A 26329-nucleotide genomic window follows, 5' to 3' on the forward strand; every position below is an offset into this window, starting at 1 on the left:
CTTGGCCCCGCGGCGGCGTTCCCTCCGAAAACCGCACCTCGCAGGCTCTCCTCGGGCTGAGACATATCTTCTGCCAAGGCAAAAACATGGTTAGTACGAGAATTAACGATCATGCAAAAACAAAAGAGAAGGGATAAAGAAAAATTCAAGTATGTGTACTATGGGAATCCTACCCCCCAGGCTAGAAGAAGAATCTAAGTCGATTACTTCCCGAGCTGGCGCAAGTTCTGAGTCTGGGTCTGACTCAGGGCTAGATTCCTCTACATATTGCCTAATCCCCAGAGCTGCGACGCCCCTCCGGAGTGAGGGCCATGTACGAAGGTTGGTCCCATACTCCTCGAATAGGATCGACCTAAAGGCTAGGGTGTTATCTACTAATACGGTACCCCTAGGCCGGCTATCTTGATAGTCCAGCACAAGCCGGTCAACACAATGGAGCAGGGTTGTGTTCACGTCCGGATCGCTTCGGTGACGATGGACGAGCTGCCTAGGATTGAACCTAGCCAGCCGGGGGTTTGTTGTGGCTCTATCTAGACTCCTAAACATGTAAGGGTTACCTTGGCCAAAAGGACCCGCGGCCTCTTCGGATTGGATCCTCTCCTCGCCCGTCCCCGGGACGATCTCCAAGGTCCGTTTCCTATTCCTCACGAGGGGAACTTCGTCGCCCTCGTCCTCCTCATCCTCGTCTTCCGCGACCTCCTCCACGATGATGGGTCTGGTGTCGCGAGCTGGGGGAAGCCCCCGGGGCCTCCTGAGGTTCAAAGTCTGATTTGGGAAAATCAGCTTGCAGGCCACCATCGTCTCGTCCGTTACGAGCGCGTGGTAATCTTTCTCACTAGGGGGCAAGCCCGCGAGTGTCTCATATTGGGCCCTGAGGGTCACAGATTTCTCTGTTCTCGCGAAGATGGCTGCATGATTGGTCTAAGTCATAAAAGGATATGGGAGGAGCAAAAGCGACACTTAACTTCCGAGCTAAGGATATATTAAAAAAAAAAAAAAACACTTACGAGGGCGATTGAAGTAGTGGAGCTCGCAGTTTTTGAACCCCGTCGACATGAAGAACTGGTCCTTGAAGTCGTTGGGGTGGCTGGCCAGCTCGATGACCGCAGCCATATTGGGAAATCGGGTTAGATAGTAAAACCCGTCACCTCGCCCCTGTTGATCCGGGCTGGCCTTGAGGCAGAAGAAGTACAAAATATCGGCAGGAGTGGGGACCTCCCACTCATGCTTCAAAAATAAGTATCTCAACCCCGCCAACAACCGATAAGAGTTGGGGGGGAGCTGGAAGGGGTCCAACTTCAGATAATTCAGGAAGTCAGCGAAATACTGATCCAGTGGCAGGAAGGCCCCCGCCTTAAAGTGCTCGTCACTCCAGGCCGCGAACGATTCATCGAGCGGCGCGCAGCTCCGCTCGCCCTCTGCGGGAGGTCGGGCCACTATAGATGCCTTCCCCAGCGCGATGTTGTGGGAGAGGAAGATTTTGTTGATCTTCGCCTAGTCGGTGATCTTTGAGACGATCCTCTCTGCCTCAAAGAACGCGTCAGGAGCTACCTCGAGCTCCTGCTCCACTGCCGGCCCAAAGCTGGGGATCGGAGAGTCCGGCATCACCGATTTTCCTTTATCCTACTGAGAGGTCGGGCTGCCGACTGTCTTCTTTGGAGTGTTCCTCTTCGGTGCCATCTGGTCGCCTAACGAACAAAATAAAATATTTCAGAAAAGGCGACCTAAGCATAGGGAAGAATCAAATTGTTCTTTACACGAGCTGAGGTAAGCCCAGCCCGTGGAGAGTGAGACCATGTGGTTCAATGAACACACGCCTGTTCTCCCAACAGATCCCCGATTACTCGGAATTCGTGTGTCAGGAGGGTCAGATTAAAATTTTGCCTTAGAGGGAAAGTTCCAATTGGCACGAAGGGAAAAACCGCCTGTGAAGCGTATCCCCTAAGCTACCCGGTTTTGCCCCCAAAATATGTCAAAATTCCTACCCAGAAATTGTCCCCATAAAAGGCATCCTGTAAACCATACTCTTGAGTGATTTCCTACAGCAAGAATACCCTAACCTAAAAGGCTTTCACCCTTCATTCCCACAAAAACCAGTAGACCCTTGCATGTGACTATAGTAAATATTTACCTAAGCTACAGTGAAAAATATTTTCAAAAACACGCATGGTCAGGGAACTTACAGGGTATTTGGTCGGAAAATGGATGAAGGTGTCGCCTAGGTGGGAGCTTCGCTGGAGTATTTGTCCAAAGCTTTGAAGGATTCCTTGCGCCTGAGCTTCTTGAACGCTGAAAATGGCAGTCGTAAAGAGGAGGGTTTTTTCTTCTGAGATAAAGAGAGAAGAAGGAGAGAATTTCTGAAAATTTTTGAGTGAAAGGGTGGCCACCCCTTTTAAACACGCGAAGGGTCACATAAGAAGGACCGTTGGATGGCCCTGATGTGGGATCCAAGGCCCTCCACTCGAAATACTAAACGACGGCTGGGCATAGGCTAGGCCATTAAATGCGATTCTCGGAAGACGTACCGTCACCAACCGCGACGTTCCACGTATCAAGCGCCTGCGTAAAGTGTGGAAGGTGAAGGGTTCGTGGGGAAGCCTAAAAGCCCCTGCTGTAGCCTTATACGACGTCGTATGCCACGAGCAGGGACTTGGGGGGCAGATGTACGTCCTGATTTTCCCACGGGCTGATTAGCAAGCAGAGCTGTGGCCTAATCATGATTACCTCATGGGTATCCGAAACCGGAGCTGCCGTCGTAAATTCGTACCTCCTTAGCTCGAGGTAATCTAAGGAGTCGCCTCTGGTTGCTTAATGACAGAGTCCGGGCTCTGAAGACCGAAGGTCGGGTCAGGCATCCAGCCCGTAGTACGAGTTAGGGGTGAAGGCTCTGACCCTTTATAAAGTCAGCCACGCAAGGTAAACGTGTATATATCAGACATCACGTGTCTGATATGTCCCTAACTTCTCGGACACCCAGCAGGAACGTGTGTATTCAGACACCCACGATTGGGTTGGGCCGTGCGGCCCATTATCTCCTTACCAATTGATTTGACCACACTTATGTGTCAGGTTTAGGAATTAATCATGAATGTCACAGAGTTGATATGATAGGTAAGAAGGTCACGGGATGACCTTCTTACCAACTCCTAGGTGCCTTCTCCTATAAATATGGAGACCCTGGGAGTTAAAAAGGGTTGGATTCTCTATTGTAAAGAAAGGCCCTGTAATCAAATATCCAGTATAGAGCAATAATACTGACTAGTGGAGTAGAAGGATTTTAACCTTTGAACCACTCAAAAAATGTGTCTTGTGTCACCTCTTTCCTTTTCTAAGATCTTATATCTGTTTCGGTTCACATTTAGCACTAATCATTTTCTCTTCATTTCTTAATTATCTATTGGTGAAGAACCGCGTCAACAAAATGTATACGTGATTTGGGCTCGGGCCCAGATGATGAGAATGATTATGATTATGCCTGTGTATATCTGTTTTAGTATACTGTAATGCATTGAATCTATGTGTATGATGAATGTATTATGTGATTGTTCGTTATAACCAGGAAGCTCGGTTTATAAGCCAAGAATCTATCTATTGCATCTGATTAAAGCTTAACCTGCTAGTCAAGGGAATACTTGGTTTAAATGGGCTCAACTTATAAGTCGAGAGTCTCCAAGGTTTGACTTATAAGTCGAGCATCTGTGAGGCTCAACTTATAAGTCGAGGATCTGCAAGACTCGGCTTATGAGCTGTGACTGGCATCATGTGCGTTGAGCGAAAACTGCCATGATTAGGCCACCCTGGGAGTGCGCTAAGCACTTAACTTGCTCGAATGCCATATGAAAAAGTGGGAGTGCAACACGCACTTGTGTGACCCTATGGCCACTCATCCGTGTAATGTTTATGCTTGATTCCAGTTATTACATATGCAGTCCGCTCGACCGCCACAATCGGGGTATCACATGGGAGCTAGGATTGGACCTCGTTTTGCCGCTTAGGCCGACTTATTTTGTAATCTCTGGATTGTAACAAACTTTTAAACTTGTATTTTGGGATCCCATGTAAAGACTGAAGTTTTATTTTAATGAAAATGTTTACTTCTTAACCAAAAAATTTAATACCTGAACCCTTAGTGACTTAATGTAATATCCCACGTCACTATGACTGCTTCCTGGAATGACGACTGGCCCTGCAAACTAACACGAGTCATTCCAACGTGCTTTGTCCTCACTCACACGCTTTCTGGGAAAACTTCCCAAGAGGTCACCCATCATGAGACTACTTCAGGTCAAGCACGCTTAACTTTGGAGTTCTCAAGAGATGGTGTAACATCTCAAATTCCCTAATATGGTTTAGTGCCTGAATTTAGGGGTCGGGAGGCAATAAGTGTGTTAATTATGTGTTAATATGGAATGAGCATGTTATTATGTGAATTATATTATAATATAATTATGTTTGCGTGTTAGAAATGTTAAATGTGCGTATGTGGACCTGTATCTTATAAGAGGGGCATTTTAGTAATTTGACCTGCTGAGGGTATAATTGTAAATTTGAGTATGTGTGATTGAGACCACATTATTATGTGAATATATTTGGGTTACTCGACACGAGGCGATCCTGGTGAGCAAGTTAGCAGAAAAGTCACAACGGGATACAATACTCGGCTCGGGGTTTGCTTAGGGGTAGTTTAGTAATTTAGTACATTGCCGGGATTTGTCGGGTAATGGGAGATTAAATGATTATTATTCTGTGAGTGATGGAGATTTATAGGAAGACCCGGGGAGTCACGTGAAGTGGTGATTGACGGAACTGCCCTTAAGGCCACTACATAACTTTAGTGGTAAGGGTATTTTGGACTTTTGGCAAGATGAAGGTACAAGGTTTAGACAGTTGGGATTTAGAAACATTTAGAAAGATCAGTTTTTCAGCTCTCACTTTCTCTCTTCTGTGTGACTCTCTTTCTCTTCATCGAAGCTTGAGAATCTTGACGAAATTGGAAGACCAAGCTTAGGAAATTGAAGGATTGGATTGGCTGAGTTGGGGATTCAATTCAGGGTGATTATATCTTTGAGGTCAACACTAAGGGCTCGGATCAGGGATTGTACTCAAGGATTGTCGTTAGTAGCTTGCACTTGGACCGAATGTAAGAAAACTGCACCTAGTATGTGAATGCGTTATTAGGGCTTGGCTCGATGGTTAAATATAGACGTGATTAAGGCTTTAACCCTGTTAATGAGCATGATTATAATCATGTCTGTGAGTGTCTGGTTAAGCACACTGAAATGCACATGATTATGATTATGCCTATGTATGTTGTTTGAGTGTATTATAATACATTGTATCTGTATGTATGTATGATAAATGAAATATGTGATTATTTGTTGTGACTAAAGAGCTCGGTTTATAAACCAGGGAATTATTAGGATGTTAGTTGGAGATCGACTTATTAGTCGAGGGTACACTGGATTTTGAGAGACTCGTCTTATAAGCCGAGGGTCTTAAAGCTTAGACTTATAAGTCGGGGGCTTGTGAGGCTCGACTTATGAGTCGAGGATCAGTAGGACTCAGCTTATGAGCTGAGATTGGCATTATGTACGTGGAGTGAGGGCTACCATGGCTGGGCCTGTAACGTCCCTAAGGTAGGGTACGTCTGCCACATACTCGTAATTCTAGGGTTTACGAGTATGTAAGGCACTTGACCAAAAGAATTAAATAAAATGATACGAAGAAATACAGAAAAATTTAAAACTTTTATATAAACTTATTAGTAGAAATTATTACACGTATGAATACTTTAAATTTAAGGCAGCCATATGAAAACTCTAAACCATTATTGCATTGCTACTGAGTCCGTGCTCCACAAGTTGCTCAACAGCTAAAGCCACACCTGGAAAAATGTTGGAAAATAACATAATGAGCTAACGCTCAGTAAGCAAATCTCATGCATACACATACACATGAATGTCGTGAGTTTGTAGTGCACATATACTAATATGCTGACTTATATACTTATGCATTTCATTTATTGCTCAAGCACTTTCAAACTTTACTTTTATACTCTTTCTTTTAGTTTCACATTTTTATGGGCCCAATATCACTTGTGCACACTGTTTGATTCAGCCAATGCCTGCAGGGCTTGTTACACATATCATATAGAATCCCATGGGTTCTCCTCCGGCTAGCCATCATCTCAGCTAGGCTCATCATAACACTCATTTCATCGTTGCCATAGCTGCCATACTTATTACACATATGGAGGAGAAAGACAGAAACATGGCACACATATCTGAATGGTCAACTCTGACCTAGCCCACACTAGTGGGCAGCCACTATAAGTCTTATAGACTTCCGTCTTCTTTACTGAACTTACTTGATTGCTTCATCAAAATAGTGGCACCCTTTTTAAACATCTTATTATCATTTTGCTTAAGCCTTGTGTCATTAAAATGTTCACTTCACATAAGACATTTCAATGCATTTCACAATTTTCCTCATATTTATATGCATGGTCTTATATCACATAATAATATATCACATAACTGTACATGCCATGCATACATGCTGATGCTGAAATGTCAATGTTCATGTTCATGATTCATGTTTGATGGTATTCAATCAAGGCATTGTATCACATCTCATATAACTCAAAACATCTTTAGTCATAATACATGAAGCTTTGGGTTGGTGGCGTTGTTATACCTTAACGTAGAGCTATGGCTCAGGTCTAAGGTTTCCAGCCTAAAAACTTAAACGCTTCATATATCATAACATATAACAAATCATGAACATAAAGTAATCCACATATCCATCAACATAAGAACACATACTTGCACATAATTCATATCATTCTTAACCAAGTAAGACATCTTTCACATATCACAGAATTCATCAATTACATATCACACAACACCCTTATGGTGTTCATATAACCATTCTTCACATACTTATCATATGCATCATCATCATACCATACTTAACTCATTAGATGTACACAATCAATGTAGTCATGCATCTTACACTTAAGCACAAAAAGGTGAGATTTACTTACCTTAGGTCCTTAGCTTATTTTAAAATTGCTCAGCAAGAGTCAATCAATCAAATCCATACAAATCCTATTCAAGACACATCATTTATTAAATTCTATCAAAATCGTAAATATACACTATTGATAGTGTATATTAATAATACCAGAAACTATATAAATGATAATAATAATTATTATCAACGTAATGCAAATAACTCTTCATATAAAACCATGCTTTAAACCTTGCTCATAAGATAATGTACTCTTTTGATAATAATAATAAGAATAATAATTATCGTCTATAAACAAACTTACTTCAATATTACTAACAAAAATACTTCAATAACAATACATATATGAATGTATATATTCAAATAGTCATTTTATAAAAGAAATTATATTTTTAACATAAAGTTGTAATAATCGATATAATGATAATAATATAAATATAAATATTTATATTATTATTAATTAGTCATAATATCAATTCCAGTGATATAATAAATATACTTTATCCAAAATTTACTGGTCTTACAAATATCAATAACTGTAAGAAACTAATACTGATATTATTTTGATCTTCAAATATTAACAAAATATTAATATATAAGAATAATTGTTAAATAATAGGTTTACTATAAATCACACTTTTATATATATATATATATATATATGAAACTATATTCTTGATTTACTTAACAAAATAATAACAATAATAATTAAAATTACTTAATCATAAAAATTTCCATATTAATATAAAATCAATTAAATATGTATTTTTATACTTTATTTAATATCTAATATTTTCTAGAAAATTGGACAGCACAACGGCTATAAAGTGGACAATCCCAAAATCAAAACCTGTATAAAAAATACATATAATCCCAGACAGCCAGTAAATTACAGAAAATATTCCATATGTCAATAATATATAATTATATACTATAAATACACATAATAACAATTACTCTAATCAATCACAATTAAATCACAATATAGGTCAAAGAAATTATACCACAATGATCGGGTTCCACAATAAGTCAAACGGTGATTTTCTGAAACTCAAAACGTACTTCGGAACCTCGAACACTAAGTTTCGACCGTCGGTCTACGGTGGATCGCGGTGGCTCGTGGTGGGCCCACCACCCAACTATGATAGATGAAGGAACAAGTTATTGGGTTTTGAAGCCCACAACACGAGGAGCACGATGGTGGTGACGGATCGGCAAACGGATGCCCGAGGTGTCCGAATCGCAACTTTGAAGTCGCGGGGTGGCCGAACTTAAATCGAGTGGTTGAGGCGTTTAATCGGCGAGTGAGCTCTAGATTCCCGCGTGGGTCGATAGTTCGGAGGCCTCTGAATCCAACGGTCCGGCGCGTGGCTAAAAGTGGTGGCCGAAAAGTACTCCTGCGTCGTCGGCAACAGTAACACGCAGAGAGAGAAAGAGGGAGAGAGAGAGAGAGAGAGAGAGAGAGAGAGAGAGAGAGAGAGAGAGAGAGAGAGAGTTTCTGAGGAGAGAGAGAGAGGGGCTCGGGTAAAAAGAAAGGCTGAAGCCTTTTATTTTATTTTATTTATTTATTTATTTTTTTAAAATTACACTTGGACCCAAAATACTAAAATTCTTTTCAAATAAGTCCTTTAGCAAAACTTTCTTAATTTTATAAAAATCCCCAATTAAAATTATATGACATTCGGGTCCAATACTTGACTACTCAAGTTTCTCTCTCTTTAATCTCATTAAAAACATAAAATGATATTTTAAACACTATTTTTCCATTACTATTTCTTAAATTTGTAAACTTGTACATTTTATGTATTAAAACTCTGATTTATAATAAAAAAAATGTATAATGAAAATGTTGGATATTACAGGGCCACCCTGGGAGTGCAACACGCACTTGACTGGCTCGGATGGCAAACAAATGGAAAGAGAGTGCGACACGCACTTGACTAGCTCAGATGCCAAATGAATTAAAAAAGAAGTGCGACACGCACTTGTGCAACTCTATGGTCCAATTTGTATAACGTGTAGGCCAAATTCAGTTATTATTGTTTGACAGATATATTACTTTGTGAATTGCTTAATATGTTTTCTTGCTGAGTCTTTTGGCTCACGAGTGCTTTGTGGTGCAGGTAAAGGTAAATAGAAGCTCAACCAGCCATGAGTCGGATGACGATAGAAGTGACATGTACATATGCAGTCCGCTCGACTGCCACGGCCGAGACACTCGAGGAAACTAGGGTCAAACCTAACTTTTGCCGCCTAGGTCGGCTTATTATGTAACTTGGATGTTGTAACCAGTATTTAAACTAATGTTTTTGGGATCCCATGTAAAGAACATGTTTTTGGGTTTAATGAAATGGTTATGACTTGACCAAAATTTTAAATACCTAAACCTTTTGTAGCTTAATCACATGTTTAGTCTAAATGACTTGTTTAGCAAGTCCTGCGCTGGTTTTAAACACACTTGGTAACATACCCTAATTAGCAGGGCGTTACAGATGGGTTACCGAAAAGAAGATGCATCTTGTTGGCATAGATAGTACCCATCAATCCATTTAAGCCTTCTTCAACTGTGTAGTCCTATACCTACACAGTCTTAGAATAATCACACTTGAACTTCCCTAGGCGATGTGGGATTGCACAGCTTTACCCGGTCTTTCCCCCTACGGATCACGGAATACTGACTGTCACAATCACCCCTCCTTTGGGGTCCGACGTCCTCGTTGGCCACACTTCCGGCTGGGTCAAGGCTCTGATACCATTTATAACACCCCACATCACTATGGATGCTTCCTGGAATGACGACTGGCCCTGCAAACCAACACGAGTCTTTCCAACGTGCTTTGTCCTCACTCGCACTCTTCCTGGGAAAACTTCCGAGGAGGTCACCCATCATGAGACTACTCTAGGTCAAGCACGCTTAACTTTGGAGTTCTTAAGAGATGGGCTACCGAAAAGAAGATGCATCTTGTTGGCTTAGGTAGTACCCATCAATCCATTTAAGTCTTCTTCAACTGTGTAGTCACATACCTACACAGTCTTAGAACCATCATACTTGACCTTCCCCAGGCGATGTGGGATTGCACAGCTTTACCCGGTCTTTCCCCCTACGGATCATGGGATACTGACTGTCACACTTAATCACATGTTTAGTCCAAAGACTCGTTTAGCGAGTCCAGCACTAATTTTAAACACACATGGTAACGATCCCTAATTAGCAGGGCGTTACAATTATAATGTATTCAGATTAAGTTTTTGTGTATTCGGCTCATTTCTTCGACTAAGACTTTCACTATTCAGCTGTAAGCTCAGAGACGAGCACAAAAAGAGGAAGAAAAGAGGAAATTGATTTTTTTTATCAGCAAAGCTTTTCACTGTTGGGGATTATGGCCTTAGCGATTTCAATTGAGGCTTTTACATTCACATTTCAAATGAGAATACGGAAGAAGGATTGCAAATCAATGGCAACATGATTTTTTCGAAGACGTTGTTATTCGTCCATATTCATTTGGTACTCAATCTCATATTTTAATACTTAATCTCTTCAAGATGCTCATTAGCATAGAAGAAATTTTGAATATTTTTTGGACAATTAAATCATGTTTTCTGGAAACATGGTTATTAATGTAATTGGAAGTTTTTATGGTATTTGTCCTTTTTTAAATTATAATTATTATTGACTTTCAAGGTTGCATTAGAAATAGGTTGAGTATTCTTCTAAACAAGAAAGTGTTTTTTTTTCACTCACTCAAAGAAAATAACTCTTTTTTTTTTAAAGTGAAATATCACTTAGATCACTTCCAATGAATATTATTCTTTATATTTTAAAATACATCATTAAAATATTTTTTTCTACTTTACCTCAAATCTTTATATTACATCATACATCAACTTCTTTATTTTTTTCTCTATATTATTTAAATATTATATTTTTTAATATATTTTATTCATGTAATATTAAAGTATCACACATATACTTACAAAAGTTAATAAAAAATTAATAAAATATTTATAGCTTAATGAATAATATTTCTCTACATATGGAGAAACACTAATTATTTTGGTAAAAAAAAAGTAAATTAACTCAAGTTTACCTCACCCACTACCTAATGGAAGACTACTTTAACTATTTCTTCTTAATATTTTGGAGAATAAGGTATTGGCAAATTTTCGGGTGCAACCCCCTAAAAGGGGCACACTAGTGCACCCTCTGGTGTTTTTGGCTCGGAAAGTATTTTGGACGATTTTTTTTATGACCGTATATATTGTAGTTATTTAAAACATCCTGCAAATTTTTAGAAAATTTTGAATAATTTACAGTGCCGAAAATAAGATTGAAACATGTTACCTTCCAAGCGTATAAAATAAATTTGTCATGCATGCAGCAACCAGTTTAGAATCTAATTTTCAATATTATAAATTATTCAAATTTTTTTAAAAATTTGTAAGATATTTTAAATAAATACAATATACACTGTCATAAAAAAAAATTAACTTAAAATACTTTTCAAGCAAAAAACAACTAGGGTGCACCACTGTACCCCTTTTTAGGAGTGCACCACAGAAATCCCGCAAGGGATTTTACCTCGTCTATTCGTAGTAATCTTACTTTATCAAATGAGAACATGGTAAAAAAAAAGTACAAAAATAACATATACCAAACTGGTAGGCAGTTTTACCAAATCTACTTACCCCTACTATTAAGTATACAAATCTAAACCCTTAGATAAGTCAAATATACCCTGTAATTGAATCTGATACTGTAAAGCAAGGAGAGGTTTCACATCCCTCAGTCAGAGGTACGTGAGGAATTGAATAATTCGCCATCATATATTTTGTAAATTGATGGAGTACAATATTTTGACGATCCAATAAAGCACGAGGGATTATCGCCGTTGATTTAACATCAAACATTAAATGTCCATATGAGATCTGACGGTTGTGATTTTGTTAATTCAGATCTGTTGACTTTTTGACTTATGATGAAAGCAAAGTTAGGCGCTTTTGTTTTGTAGAGCCTTGCAAAGGCACTCCACCTAGCGAAACCAGTCTTAATAACCCGAATTCTTAGCTTACGGGACCAAACCCGAAGGTCATGGCGCCACCGGCGACAATTCGGTGGTTCGCAGTCGCATTAGCTCTGACGCTGTCTCTTCTCATTTCTCCGTCGACGGCCATCTACTGCGACGAAGATGATTGCTACGATCTCCTAGGGTCAGGCGGCTGAGTTTTCTTCCTTCAACTCAAAATTCTTATTCTTCCCAATTTATCCTTCTCTCCATTGCGTATTTACTCTATTCTCTTCCCATCTTTATTTCTAGGGTTACGCAGAGTGCAAATTCGTCGGAAATCAAGAAAGCTTACTATAAGCTCTCATTGAAGCAGTGAGATCTTCGTTTTTGTCTCAGTATTTATTTATTCATATCCCTAATTTAAATGGATTCCAAATGTTTAATGTTCTGTGTTTTTGGTGTTTTGATTCAGTCACCCGGACAAAAACCCTGATCCGGAATCGAAAAAACTTTTTGTCAAAATTGCTACAGCTTATGAGGTAATTGGATTACTAGTTTTGTAAAAGTCGATTCGATTTCGAAGTTTAATTAAACAAATGATGAATTTTTTTAAATTTATGCTTTTTTGTAAGCTGAACATTGAAATTTAATTGTCACATTGCAGATTTTGAAGGATGAGGCCACGAGGGAGCAGTACGATTATGCAATCGCACATCCGGAGGAGGTAAAATTAAATATATTTGTAGATTGTTAATCACGGGCAGTTGCTTAGTTTTCGAGCAATGACACCAACTTTTGTTTCAAAATTTTGTACCAACCACACGGGAAGCTCGTGTGTAATAGTTTCAAATCACGTATTATTTTAGAGCGAAGCCACATTATTCACCAGTGGTGGTTTAAACACGTCTAGTGAATTGGTGCACAATTTAATACCATTTTGGTATAAAATTAGTATTTTTGAACATTATTCTTACTTTAGTTTTTAGTTTTTGGGTCAATATTCTAGAAATTATTTACTAATGAAACGATTTAGGTCCATGCACCGCATGTTTTCCATATATTGCTGTTCTAGATTAGTAGTACCAACTATCAAGACCAGGATTCAAGTAGGTTAAACCAAATTAGTGAGTTCACTCTTGTCGATTTGGAGTGGTCAAAGTGATGGCATTACAATCTTGATATGGTGGACCAGTTTTACCACTTGGGCTAACCTCCAATTCTAACTTCTTAGAACTACTAAGCATTCGGTTCTAGTTTTCTACGATGTGACTGATGTCCAGTCATTACCTTCATCCCTCCATATCTGCGTATTAGTTTCTCATGTGAATACTAACCCTTGTACACGTGTATATGTAATAACAGTGATGAAAGAGAAGAAAATACTCACTGATAATTTGCGCCATTTCTTCATTGTAATTCAGGCAGTTAGATTGCTAACTGCTAGAGTTTTAGTTTATTTGAGTTTCCGATAACTGTGAATTATTAAAATTGATAATTCTTTTTTCTTCTTAGGTATTTTACAACACTGCCCGTTACTATCGTGCATATTATGGTTACAAGACGGTAAGATATTTTATGTTGTTTTCAACTTTATGCAATTAGAGAATAGAGCTCAATTTCATTTATATGTGTATATATATATATATATATATTTTCTCATGCTGTTGGCTTTCTACCTTACAGGATCCACGTGCTGTCCTTATTGGCCTTCTATTGGTTCTTTCAGGATTTCAATACCTTAACCAGTGGACAAGGTATAATCAGGTATTGTGTTAGAGAGACGCACTTTGTTCTCAAGTGACATGTAATGAACTTGGATATGACACCGTTTGATGTATATTATCAATTTTTATGGTAATGCTTCTTGTGGTATGACTTAAAAAGGAAAATATGCCTCTTTGGAATGTAAATTTCAGTAGGTTACTTGGTGCAATGTTCTTATGCAGATCTGTTGTTTTATGACACAGAAGAGTAGCAAAGATTGTCAGATTTCGTTTGGTGGGATTCTTCTAATTTTTTATGTTTCTGTCTATTCTTTTAGGCTATAGACATGGTCAAGAAGACACCTGCGTACAAAAATAGACTAAAGGCTTTGGAACTTGAGCGCAATGGAGGAACTATAAATAAAAAGAAGAGTAACAAGCAGATGGACAAGTACGAACATAAAATAATTCTCAACTTAGAAATTGAGTGTGTGATTATAATGTTTTAATTAACAATCTGTTGATAGCTTCGACTAAAGTAATTATTTAGCACATAAATCTTTGTTATAATCACAATTTTAGTGAGTAGATATCTTAAAGACATCTAATGTGGACATTCTTACCTTTCAAATATTTCTCTTCTCGTTTTCTCTTTTTTCCATTTATTTATAATTACAGATGATTTGTCTTTTGTAATCATTATCCTTAATGAATAATGATTAAGCTGAGGTGAGCCATGTTTTTATGGCAGGAAAAAGGAGGAAGATCTAAGCAAAGAACTTGACCTCCAGATAACTGGTGCTGAGAAACCTTCTCTCTGGGAACTTCTTTGTGTCCGCTTTCTACTTCTACCTTACACCGTTTCCAAAGTTAGATTATATGCCTTTCTTTTAGTGTTGTTCAGGAACTTCTGTATCTCTTTGCATAGTTTTGAGGCTGGAGTCATATATTTTGTTAGCCTGTTTTGTCAATCTGATGATTTTAGAATCATCATTACTATACTTACATTTTCAATTTCTTTGGTAAATTCAGCTATTACTGTGGTCTGGCCACTGGTTCTGGAGATACAAGGTGAAAAAAGCTCCATATACTTGGGACGACGCCTCTTACCTGACACAGAGAGCCCTTAGAGTGCGTCCTGATTCGTGGATAAATATCGGTGAGTAAAGTTCAGTTTTTTTTTTTATGCTTACTTTGTTTGTTTGTTTATGCTTATTATGATCTCCTAAAATGAGGACAAGGACCACTACCTTGTTTTCTTATGCGGCCTTCTATATTATTACAAATCAAACTTGTTTGTTCCTGAGATTATTCTTTGTATAGCTGTGTTTAAAAATTAGGCTGTGTATGTGGTATTTGCAGACGAAGTAGCAAAGGAAGATCTTCTTCAGAGACGTTTATGGGAACAGTCCAATTTAGAGGGCTACTACGCAGAGATGCGGAAAGAGTCCAAGCGCAGAAGATAGCAAATTTTTTTTTGCCTTGCTAAAAATATTCTTGGTCAAAATTAATACTTATACCTGAAGAGAAGAGAAGAGAAGAGAAGTAGTAACCCATTTATATCGCTTGCTTTTGTGTGGGCTTATGCGATGAAGAGTGGGAATTTTTGTTGCCGAATGAAGTTTTATGAAATTTTGCTAAATTGTTAGTTCACGCAATATCCCCCATAACCAGAACGATGCTCATACAGATTTTCTGTGCAACGCTTGACAGTTCACAAGCTTAGGCATAGGCATATAGCTTAAACAATCTCCTTATATTTATGCACGAAACTGCTAGTTCTGATGTTTGTTAACCCTCATATTTAATCGCTTTCTCGATAATTTTGTTGTTGCTGATATTTACAGATGCTTTTGGCCACTACATCTACACCAATGAATATAATATAATATCATAGAATTCTGTTATTAGTTATTGCTGGTATTTACAGATGCTTTTGGCCACTACACCAATGCCTTTTGGAATAGTTTAAGGTTTGACATGTAGCTGGCTACATTATGCTCTCATGTTAGTTCTCTTCCTTGCTGTTCCAGCTAGTACTCATTTCTGTTTGGTTGGGGAAAAAAAGTATGGAATCGAATGGAAAATTTTAATTTTTTTTATTCCACTTGATTTTTATTACTATTACACACATTATAATATTAATAAATTCTTTTTTTATTTACATCTAGTTCTGTTTCAATCATAATATTCTATTTATTTTTATTGCTCATACTCAAATTTGATTTTAAATTTCAACTTTTAGATTGTTTTTTTAAAATAAAACTATTTATATCTACAAATTTAATAAAGATCATACTAATATATATACAAAATGTATAAAGATGGTGTAATTTTTTCATTAATGATCGAAATTCGACTAAAAGTAATAATAATAAAAAAGCGCCAAGCGTAACTGATGGAGTGAGTACGGGCCAAATTTCAAAGCTGTATCTATGGAGTTGGGAAGAGTCGGAAAACTTTCATCTCCATCAATATTCCAAAATACAGTCTTTCAATATCTCTCTCTTCACTTTTCCGTCCAAATATTTCGCTTCTTCTTTCCCTTAAGCTTGGCCTTCTGAAACAACCCACTTTCTCCTTTCATTAGGAGTCTTTCTTTGGGACTATCTTAAACCCTTCCTTCTTCCAGTCCAGGCCAGGGCTTTGCTCTCAGCGCTCATGCAGCTGTAATACTCACTAATGGCACAGCCTCAGGTCAGGTCCCTCCCACTCCGTCAACATTTGTTCTTCTAAATATGTTTTTTTTTTTCTTTTACGAAATTCCGTTTACCATGTATTTTTGCAGATTGGTTATCTGGTTGCTCTTAATGAAAAGCATGAGGAAGATCCTGCAGTACCCCAAGTACCCATCTTTCGGGGACTAAATTTCATCGGTAGGAATTGCATTTCCGTCTCGGAGAAAAGACTCAGCCGCAAGCATCTGACTCTCACTGCCTCTCCCAATGGTTCTGCGAGTTTGGTCGTGGTAATTTAGGCTCTGCCGCTGACATTTTATTCTATGTTTATTTATGCAAAGGAGCCTTTCTCTGCATATGGGTTATTGCTTTTGTTTAATTTTATTGGTTGGTTGGTATGGTAGGAAGGAGCCAACCCTGTTGTCGTTAATTCTGGGAGTACCCGGAAGAAGTTTTATTCTCGAGAAAATGGGACGATCAGTAGTGGAGATGTTATAGAGTTAATTCCAGGGCATTACTTTTTCAAGTATGTGACATTGGGTGGTGACAAAAATGTGCCAGTTTGTGGTGCTGATAATCTTGAGAGTGGTTCAAATAATGGTAGAGAGGCTGGGGAAAGTGATGCATTGAGTCGGAAAAGGTTAAGACAAACATCCGAAACCAATGTCTCTGAAAGGAATTTAAAGGTATCACCTATGAGTTTATAAATTTAATTGTCGACTTTGCTAGTTACAGCTTGTTTTTTTTTTCGACTTTAGTAATTTGGTGTTTCTCTTATGTAACATGATTTCCGGAGGATATAGAATAAGTACTTTCTCTTTCCTGATCAAAGAAATTTTGAATTTTAATTGAAAATAACGTGTCACATCTTTCTGTACTGTAAAGATTCCCGAGGTGGAAAAGAAGAGCAAGGTGGAAGGAAGCAACTCGGTGACTGGGAGTTCTGGGAGCTCATTGTCTAAAAGAGACAGTAATGAGGAAGCCATACGCCACTTTCATGTTTCTATGGATAAATTGCCACAGACCTTTCGACTTTTGAGCGTACAAGGATTGCCACAATGGGCAAATACCTCTTGTGTTTCTATAAGGGATGTGATTCAGGTACAAATTCTACTACTTTTAAAGGAAAAACAACTTGATCATTGTCAAAAATTGTAGTAGGTTTTAAGCGTTTCCCTGGTTTGTGTCGTATCAGCTTTGGTAATTTGTCAAACGACTGGTTTAAATTACACATATGCTGCATGTGCAGAAGCAGTATGCAAACTTCTTGGAGGAATGGAATAACAGATCAGTTGATAAATGGTTTCATTGTTTTGATTCTAGTTTAATTGCTAAACTTTTGAATAGGGGGATATTCTCTTTGCTGTCCTATCTAATTACATGGTAGACATCGATTGGCTGCTAGCTGGTAAGTTTGTTCTGTTTGTTATGGCTGTCTGCTCTTTAGAGTTCATAGTTCACTTCCAACTTTTTTCTTATGGTATACTGTGGAAGAACTTGCACTAATGCTCAAATCTATTTACCTAATGATTTTGTTACTTGCCCCCTAATTCGAAAAATACTTTGTAGCGTGTCCACTGCTTGCAAAAGTTCCTCAGGTTTTGGTAGTTCATGGTGAGGGTGATGGTACATTGGATCATATGAAGGTTGGCCTATAACCTAGTTTATTATCATCTCAGTTCACCCATACTTTCTCTTTTACAAATTTATTTTTAAAATCTAATTCTTATGTTCAGAGAAGCAAGCCTGCTAGGTGGATTCTGCACAAACCGCCATTACCCATTTCATTTGGAACGCACCACTCAAAGGCCATGTTTCTTGTGTATCCTCGAGGAGTGAGGATTATTGTACACACAGCAAACTTAATCCATGTTGATTGGAACAACAAATCTCAAGGTTTGTGGATGCAAGATTTCCCCTGGAAAGAGCAAAACAAGCCAAGCAATGGATGTCCCTTTGAGAATGATTTAATTGATTACCTTGGCGCATTGAAGGTATATATTAAGTGGTGTGGAAATGGAGTGTTGGAGATTATATAGCTATTTTAATCAGTTGTTTCATTATTTCATCTAAACGTGAGAAGACACAACTTATTTTGATACATTTCTTGACATACCTTGGTATGATTTTATTCACATTAAAGAGCTTTATGATAGAGGGTTCAAGAATTCATTGCCTATATAGAAACTCTGCTTTTTCAGTGACAAATGGAATTAGAATATAGCTCATTTATGCGATATGGTCATAGCTCAACATTGGTGAAGTTGTTTTTGAGTCAGTCCACGTCAATTATATGAAATCTTTATTCGTTATTTGATGATTACAGTGGCGTGAGTTCTCTGTTAATTTGCCAACTCTCGGAAGTTTCACAATCAATTCATCATTTTTTAAGAAGTTTGATTACAGCAATGCAGAGGTATGATTGCTGTCCCCTTCATTTGTACATTATTTTTTTCTGTCTAATCCAATTTTGTTGGCCGTATGGGAAATACCTTGCTTTCAGGTGAGGTTAATTGCATCTGTCCCTGGATATCACACGGGCAATAATTTAAAAAAGTGGGGACACATGAAATTACGTACTGTACTCCAAGAATGTACCTTTGATCGGGAGTTTCAGAGATCTCCTCTTGTTTATCAGGTAGAAAAAACGTGTTTATTGTGATGAATTGATTGTAAACGATATCAAGAAAGCGGAGATATGGTTGTGCAAACCTTGCTTCATGAGATCTTTTCTGTAATATTATTGTCCATTTTTCAGTTCTCCTCCCTGGGTTCATTGGATGAGAAGTGGATGGCTGAACTTGCGGCTTCAATGTCATCAGGTTTATTAGAAGATAAAACTCCTCTGGGCCCTGGAGAACCACTAATCATATGGCCCAGCGTAGAAGATGTCAGGGACTCTTTAGAGGTACTATCGAATAGGTTCTTGGAAATCTTATGGCCTTACCTAGCTCTTTGGCTAGAATTTGTAGCTACTTTTCAAAGATGATTAAGGTTATGTGCTTGCTGTTGTTCTATGCTTGGGTCACTCTAATTAGAACAGGAGATGTATGTACGTACCACTGTAAGCAGAGTTTTGATGAAGATTCAAGAATCTATGTGGATAATTGATTCTTAAGTCGGTTTAACCCATTGAAATATTATAAGAGTTGGTAACTGACATTTAACAACTTTAAGGTTGCTAAGAAATTTTGTGGTAATTCAACATTCTAGTTTGCCAAATTTTACGTTTTTGGATCAGTAAGTTGCCACACTTCATGACAAACATAAGCCAGTCCATCCAGTGTTTTTTTGTCCCTGTTTATAAAGAGATCCAGCTGACTACATTTGACAAGTCCATTGAGTTGGTGCAACATGAAATTAGGATTCCTTTGTAATGTGCAATGTGCGTATTTTTTGCTGTGTGCAAGAGTATATTGTTCAGTTGTCTCCTTACCATTCTTGGTAAATTGTTGCTTTGATTTTATTGTTTTTCCACTCTTTAATAGGGTTATGCAGCTGGAAATGCAATTCCAAGTCCAATGAAAAATGTTGAGAAAGCATTCTTGCAAAAGTATTGGGCCAAGTGGAAGGCAAGCCACACTGGCCGCTGGTAATTGTCTCCTCTTTATTGAAAATTCGGACAACGAAATTTGACTTGTACTTTGTCCATTTCATATCTCTTCCTGCTGCTCTGTCACATTTTCAGAGACCATATTGGAAAACCAGTCATTTCCGGTGTTTTTACTTTGTTGAATGAAATTAGAAAGAAAAACTTGACAACCTTTAATGAATACTAATACATGTCCTTTTTCATTTCAGTCGTGCAATGCCACATATAAAGACATACACTCGTTATAATAATCAGAAACTTGCGTGAGTGTTTTTTAAACTCATTTATCTTAGTTCATGTTTTAATTTTTTTTGCTTTAATGCTGTCTTCTTTTTAAAATTTCCAACTCATGCTGACTGCATTCATTGACTACAAATCCCCAACAGTTGGTTCTTGTTAACTTCCTCCAATCTCAGTAAAGCTGCCTGGGGAGCTCTGCAGAAAAATAATTCTCAATTAATGATCCGATCTTATGAGGTACTAGTATGGGAAATAATATTACTTTTTGGATTCGAGTTAAGATACACGTGACTTGATATGCACGGATGAGTTTCCTGTTCATTCAACTTGGTTTTCTATCCCCTTTTGTGTGTTGTTTCAGCTCGGGGTGCTTATTTTACCATTCAAAAGGCGCAGTTCTGGGTTTTCTTGTACCACTACAGGGAAAACTGTAGAGGTATCTGCTACCTTCCAGACCTTCTATTTCATACAAAGTGTGCATGTATATTCATTCTCAGCCAGAGTTTTGAACTTTTTTAATTTGATCATATCCCAGAATAAATGCGAGTCATCAGAGAATTCTAAAGCACAAAAAGCAGAGCTAGTGACTTTAAATTGGCAAAGAAGCTCAAGTCCAGTTTGCTCATCTGGTGAAGTAATAAAACTACCTGTGCCATATGAGCTTCCTCCGCAGCCATACTCCTCCGAAGGTCATTTTGCTATTATTCTCTTATTTTTCCATTGTGTTGTTTCTTCGTTTTCTTCCATTTCAGAAGTTATTCATCTCAAACTCATCTTATTCTGTTGCAGATGTGCCCTGGTCTTGGGACCGAAGATATTACAAGAAGGATGTTTATGGTCAAGTTTGGCCACGGCAAGTTCAGCTGTATTCTAATCAAGATTCTTGATATTTTACATGTCCATTTCATCTTTTTACTTGAATTTCAACACATGGGAACACTAGTGATTTCAGACTAATGGATCTTCATGTCAATATTAAAGCCAGAGTATTTTCTTCTTCCTCTTCTCCTTCACTGAAACACAACAAATTAAATTGAGATAAACCGTTCATCTTAAATAAATAGTTTACCTTCGTATCATATACAGACGATGTTTCGCGAATATTATTGCCATCCCAATGACTAAAAGCTAAACCAATGACAGAAGATTATATAAAGGATATAAATATACATGAAAGGTTGTTGATTAGTGATTGCCACTATTTACATGTACTTTTATTATTACGTGATGATGTATATGTAATTCTTTTTTTTTTTTTTTTCATGATAAAAATTTTAGATAGTTTAGGATGACGAAATATAAACTAAATAGGATGTTGCATGTATGATTGTTTTAATATTTTTATGCGTGTTGAATTTTTATTTCTACATTTTAAATTATTTAAAATTTAGTGAAAATTTATGATTATCCCTTATAAGTTATAATTTATCAAACTATAAAAAGCAACATTTTTTTTTAAGTTATTTTGTACTCTGTCACAGTTTTGATAATTTTTCAGCTATCTTGGTTGTCGTATGTTATTTTACAAATAAAATTATCAAATCCAGAGCGAAAAATAACTTAAAAAAATATGCTATTTTGATTAGGACCCTTATATTTATGGGTGGATATTATTGTGACATTACAAGCACGTTTACTTACAAAAACAAATTTGGAACCATAAAAAGGAAATAAATGAGAAATACTATACCAGTATTCTCGGCTCCCAGTAGAGAATATCGGATACAGTTTTAACTATACATATGAAAATAAAAAAATAAAAATGGGGTCATCTTGACTTATACCACAAGCAACCTCTCTCTAACAACTCCCCTCGCTGCTTCTCTCTCCACAAATGGATGTCATCTTCGATCCACCAAATGGAAAATCCTTCTCCATTGAAGTGGGTTTCTTTGATACTATTCTAGAAATCAAGCAAAAGATTGAGAGGTACCACGCCATACCCATTCCAAGCCAAACCCTCGTCTTCAATCGCCAAGTTCTCCAAGATGAACGTGACGTGGCCGACTGCGATATCCTCCAAAACTCTCACATCCGGCTCATTATCGCCAGCTCCGATCATTTCGATAGGCCCACCGCCAATGACGACGCCACGATTAACGTCGACGAAGACTCCCCCGCCCCAATATTTCTCAACAACAAAATCAGCCTAAACTTGAAGATACCTACTCCGACACCGCACGTCGTCCCCGTCGAGATGGACGTAAACGACACCGTTTCGTCATTGAAAGATAAGATTCAGGAGATGGAACCCAGTGTCGTTTCGGCCAAACGGTTGGTTCTCCACTCCTCGTCTGGGCTTGTGGAGTTGCAAGATAAGCGTTCTTTAAGTGAATGTGAGCTTTCTGAGAACGCTGAGATCGAGGTGAGTTTGAGGCGGTCTCCGACGGCGACAGTAGTAGGGGGGCCAAAGAAGTTGAAGCTGGTAGTGATACCCAAGTGTGGGAGTAAGAGGGCTGTTGTGGAGATGAGCCCATATGATAACGTAGCGGAACTGAGGAAGGAGTTGGAGAAGCTTCGACAGATGGGGAGTCAGTTTCCTCTCCCGCCGGAGGGTTACTTCTTCATTTACAAGCAGAATGTCATGGACGAAGACAAGTCGTTTCGATGGCACCACGTCTCCCAGGGTGACTCTGTTGACATTTTCAATGGTAGCGTTACCGGAGGATCTTAATTAAACTACCTATACCTATACAAAGCTTTTATTAATTGTTTTTATTATTTTTCATATATTCCTCTTTTTTAGCAGGTTAATTACCATTGTTCTTTCTTTCTTTCTCAATCAGTATGTATACATTCAATTATACAAATTTCAAGTTTTTTTTCTACGATGATCATTGTGTATATAAAGATTGATATGGTGTTCACTGCTTTTAATCTTCTAGTAATTCTTGTACAAGCGACATTGTGGTTAGATGAAGAACCAACCAGGTCCAAATTTTGCTATGTAAATGTTAAACCCTCTTATATATAGTTTAACACCTCTTTCAGATGAAATCTTTGTTTGAAGATTATTCGTACATATATATTGGATCTATTCTTATATTTTGTCTATTATTTTAAATTTGAATTTTTAAAATACTTTATAATACTTTTATCTAGTATCAGAGCCTTATGTCAAAAGCCTAGCCAACCAACACCTTATAAAAGTAAAAGTAATAAGCATTTTTTATTTTTAAATCTAAAGAGTTTTATAATATATAAAGTGCTTTTGGCGAGTTGTGCCAAATCAAGTGAAAGAGTGTGTTTATTTTTGTATAAGAGTATTATTTTTTCTTTTTAAAAAATAAAATATATTTATTTATTAATATTTTACTAAAGTTATTTGTATCTTCATTAGCACAATTTATCTTTACTATGAAATTATAGATTTTGGGATCTTAATTAGCATATTTGTCTTTTACTTTTTTTTTTTTCTTTTCACATATCGACTTCATTAGTCTTCTTTTCACAACATTTACTTCATTACTGGCCTATTTTGTTTTAGAATAAGCAAGAATGAGATTTAAAATATAGTTATGTCGCAACCTATATTTGTATAATATTATTTTTACTGTATTTGTACTTTAAGTTAAATAATATGTACTAGAAAGAGTAACCAGTTACCCTGAGAGAAGTAACTTTCTGCCATAAGAGGGGTAATTAGTTAACATAATAGGGGTGACAGGTTACTCATATTTAATATGAAAATAAACATCAAATTTGAATGAAAAAGAAGAACACTTCATCAAAAAAGGAAGAAGAAATAACTATGATTTTAGTGACATAGGTAACTAGTTGCCATAAATAACCTAAAATTATACACACAAAAAATGGGTTTGTGGGGCGGGGTTTGGACTCAAGTTTCAGCAAAGGAGATTTTGTTATGTTAATTACCATAATACCCCTCATTTGCTGATGTGTTTTTGTTTAATTTTAAGTTTCTATATGTGATTAGTTTAATTAGGGAAAGTTTAATTCCCATATTTTTGCAAAGTACCGGCTAAAAAACCATATTTATAAAAAATTCCCCATTTTGATACCTCTCGTTCTTGTCTCGTATTTAAAAATCTATGGCCCAACCCAACCACCTCATCTTTCGAAGCTTGTAACCTAATTTAAAGTGGGTCCTACAATATTGGGCTGTACCACAGAAGAAATGGGCTCAATAGAATAGTACTATCGGCTGTACCACAGAAGAAATGGGTCCTACAATATTGGGCTGTACCACAGAAGAAATGGGCTCAATAGAATAGTACTATCGGCTGTGAGAGTAAGGCCCACTCTCAAGGAGATAAATATATAGGAGTTTTTTCATGAATGTGTGTGCGATTTGTTATCTTTTATATGGTTTTATTGTTTTTTTCCTTCAAAAATACAGTTTTCATAATTATTATTTTAACTTTATGGGTTGGCCGTGAAAAGTTAATGTTGCATGTCATTAATATTTAGTTTTCCCACCAAAGAGTTAATGTTTACGAAAAAAATAAAATATTTTTGATGTTTTGCACAAAAAAAAAACTTGCACAACCAAAATCAATAATACATCAACATGTACAAAAAATATAGTTGTAATAAAAATAACAATAACTAAACAAAAGTAATACTAACCAAATCAACTAAAAAAAATCAACAAAGTTGGGTTGATGACGAAAACGAGTCATCTTTAACATCTAGCCGAAGCCCAACAAAACCCAGATGAAAAATCCAGCCGCAAAAACCTCATTTAAAATGTTTTATAAAAATAAAAAAATTATGTACCATATAAAAATTAAAATACCAGGATAATCCCTTATATAGAACCAGCAATCACATCCTTTTCTATGTGGCATTAGATTGTTGTGGTGAAGACCCTGATATAATATGTTATTTTCTATAATAAATAAAGGAATATATATATATATATATGAGGAATACTCCAATGGAGTTTTATTTTAAGCCCTACCAGCGGAACTCTCAATGTTCTTGACTCGTTCATAATTTTTGACGCGATTTTTTTTTATGACCGTGTATATTGTAGCTATTTAGAGCATCCTGCAAATTTTCAGAAAATTCCGAATAGTTTACAATATTGAAAACTAAGTTCAAACATGTTGTTGCACGCGTGACTAATTTTTTTTATGCGCGTAAAAAGCAACATGTTTGAACCTAGTTTTCGATACTGTAAACTATTCGGAATTTTCTGAAAATTTGCAGGATGATCTAAATAACTACAATATACACGGTCATAAAAAAAATCGCACCGAAAACTGTTCACGAGTCGAGAAACACTAAGAGTCCCACCGATAGGGCTTAAAGTAAAGTTCCTATAAAAGAATTGTCTTATATATATTTTTCTATAGGGGCTTCACTTTAAGCCCTACCGGTAGGACTCTTAGTGTTCTTGACCCGTGAATAGTTTTCGGCTCGATCATTTTTATAACCGTGTATATTGTAGCTATTTAGAGCATCCTGCAAATTTTCAGAAAATTCTGAATAGTTTACAGTACTAAAAACTAGGTTCAAACATGTTGCTTCCACACGCATAAAAAAAAATTAGTTACGCGTGCAACAACATTTTTGAACTTAGTTTTCAGTACTGTAAACTATTCGAAATTTTCTGAAAATTTGCAGGATGCTCTAAATATCTATAATATACACGGTCATAAAAAAAAATATCGCCGAAAATTATTAACGGGTCAAGAACACTGAAAGCCCATCGATAAGGCAGAAAATGAAGCCCCTGTAAAAAAATTCCCCATTTTATATATATACTACTATAAACTAGCAACTACTGGTCATTATTACTCGTGATGTTATTGAAGAAAAAAATAACAAGAAAGGAAAGGGGTACATACAGTAGAATGAACTAATTACTCTCTCTCTCTCTCTCTCTCTATATAATATATAATATAGGGTTGGTAATCATTTGGTACTTTGTGTTTTTGTAAAATATCATTTTGTACCATCTGTTTTCAATAATATTCATATGATACTCTGTATTTTAAAATAGTACATATGTGGTACCCTAAACTCAAATTTAATTAATAAAATTTTACTAATTTAATCAAACTGCTATCAATTATGTAAGTTCCAAATTTAAATTTAATTACTTAATTA

At 36.9% G+C, this 26329-nt stretch overlaps 3 protein-coding genes and 1 long non-coding RNA gene across 4 annotated transcripts; 3 read left to right on the forward strand and 1 right to left on the reverse strand.

Moving 5' to 3' along the window:
• Positions 1 to 5628: 5628 nt before the first annotated feature.
• LOC133793452 (uncharacterized) lies at positions 5629 to 8858 on the reverse strand. Its single transcript, XR_009874827.1, has 3 exons — positions 8037 to 8858; positions 7046 to 7109; positions 5629 to 5884 (listed from the first exon to the last, which is right to left on the reverse strand). It is a non-coding gene; the product is annotated as an uncharacterized LOC133793452 (long non-coding RNA).
• Positions 8859 to 12040: 3182 nt separating this feature from the next.
• On the forward strand, positions 12041 to 15648 carry LOC133794327 (chaperone protein dnaJ 50). Its single transcript, XM_062231537.1, has 10 exons — positions 12041 to 12240; positions 12348 to 12410; positions 12511 to 12577; positions 12703 to 12762; positions 13551 to 13601; positions 13722 to 13802; positions 14080 to 14192; positions 14493 to 14610; positions 14774 to 14900; positions 15104 to 15648. The coding sequence occupies exons 1-10, from the start codon at positions 12122 to 12124 to the stop codon at positions 15205 to 15207; spliced, it is 903 nt and encodes a 300-aa protein (XP_062087521.1). The 5' UTR covers positions 12041 to 12121; the 3' UTR covers positions 15208 to 15648.
• A 489-nt stretch (positions 15649 to 16137) lies between these two features.
• On the forward strand, positions 16138 to 21248 carry LOC133794325 (tyrosyl-DNA phosphodiesterase 1). Its single transcript, XM_062231536.1, has 16 exons — positions 16138 to 16438; positions 16530 to 16709; positions 16824 to 17105; positions 17305 to 17520; positions 17767 to 17827; positions 17989 to 18065; positions 18156 to 18413; positions 18746 to 18835; positions 18923 to 19057; positions 19178 to 19327; positions 19908 to 20011; positions 20221 to 20274; positions 20398 to 20488; positions 20613 to 20687; positions 20787 to 20940; positions 21041 to 21248. The coding sequence occupies exons 1-16, from the start codon at positions 16424 to 16426 to the stop codon at positions 21136 to 21138; spliced, it is 2040 nt and encodes a 679-aa protein (XP_062087520.1). The 5' UTR covers positions 16138 to 16423; the 3' UTR covers positions 21139 to 21248.
• A 606-nt stretch (positions 21249 to 21854) lies between these two features.
• On the forward strand, positions 21855 to 23020 carry LOC133793454 (ubiquitin domain-containing protein 7SL RNA1-like). The gene has a single exon (XM_062230811.1). It carries the CDS (start codon positions 22086 to 22088, stop codon positions 22923 to 22925), a length of 840 nt encoding a protein of 279 aa, XP_062086795.1. The 5' UTR covers positions 21855 to 22085; the 3' UTR covers positions 22926 to 23020.
• Positions 23021 to 26329: the final 3309 nt, after the last annotated feature.

This window comes from Humulus lupulus, chromosome 8 (genome assembly GCF_963169125.1).
Source record: "Humulus lupulus chromosome 8, drHumLupu1.1, whole genome shotgun sequence".
In the NCBI taxonomy this organism is placed as follows: domain Eukaryota; kingdom Viridiplantae; phylum Streptophyta; class Magnoliopsida; order Rosales; family Cannabaceae; genus Humulus; species Humulus lupulus.

Bases quoted from the DNA above. Each gene is read 5' to 3' on its own strand.
- LOC133794327 (XM_062231537.1), top strand. From the start codon at position 12,122: ATGGCGCCACCGGCGACAATTCGGTGGTTCGCAGTCGCATTAGCTCTG. The intron at 14,611-14,773 runs GTTAGATTATAT...TGGTAAATTCAG, and splicing joins TACCTTACACCGTTTCCAAA to CTATTACTGTGGTCTGGCCA. The intron at 14,901-15,103 runs GTGAGTAAAGTT...TGGTATTTGCAG, and splicing joins TGATTCGTGGATAAATATCG to ACGAAGTAGCAAAGGAAGAT.
- LOC133794325 (XM_062231536.1), top strand. The intron at 17,521-17,766 runs GTACAAATTCTA...ACTTTTGAATAG, and splicing joins CTATAAGGGATGTGATTCAG to GGGGATATTCTCTTTGCTGT. The intron at 20,489-20,612 runs GTACTAGTATGG...GTGTTGTTTCAG, and splicing joins TAATGATCCGATCTTATGAG to CTCGGGGTGCTTATTTTACC.
- LOC133793454 (XM_062230811.1), top strand. From the start codon at position 22,086: ATGGATGTCATCTTCGATCCACCAAATGGAAAATCCTTCTCCATTGAA.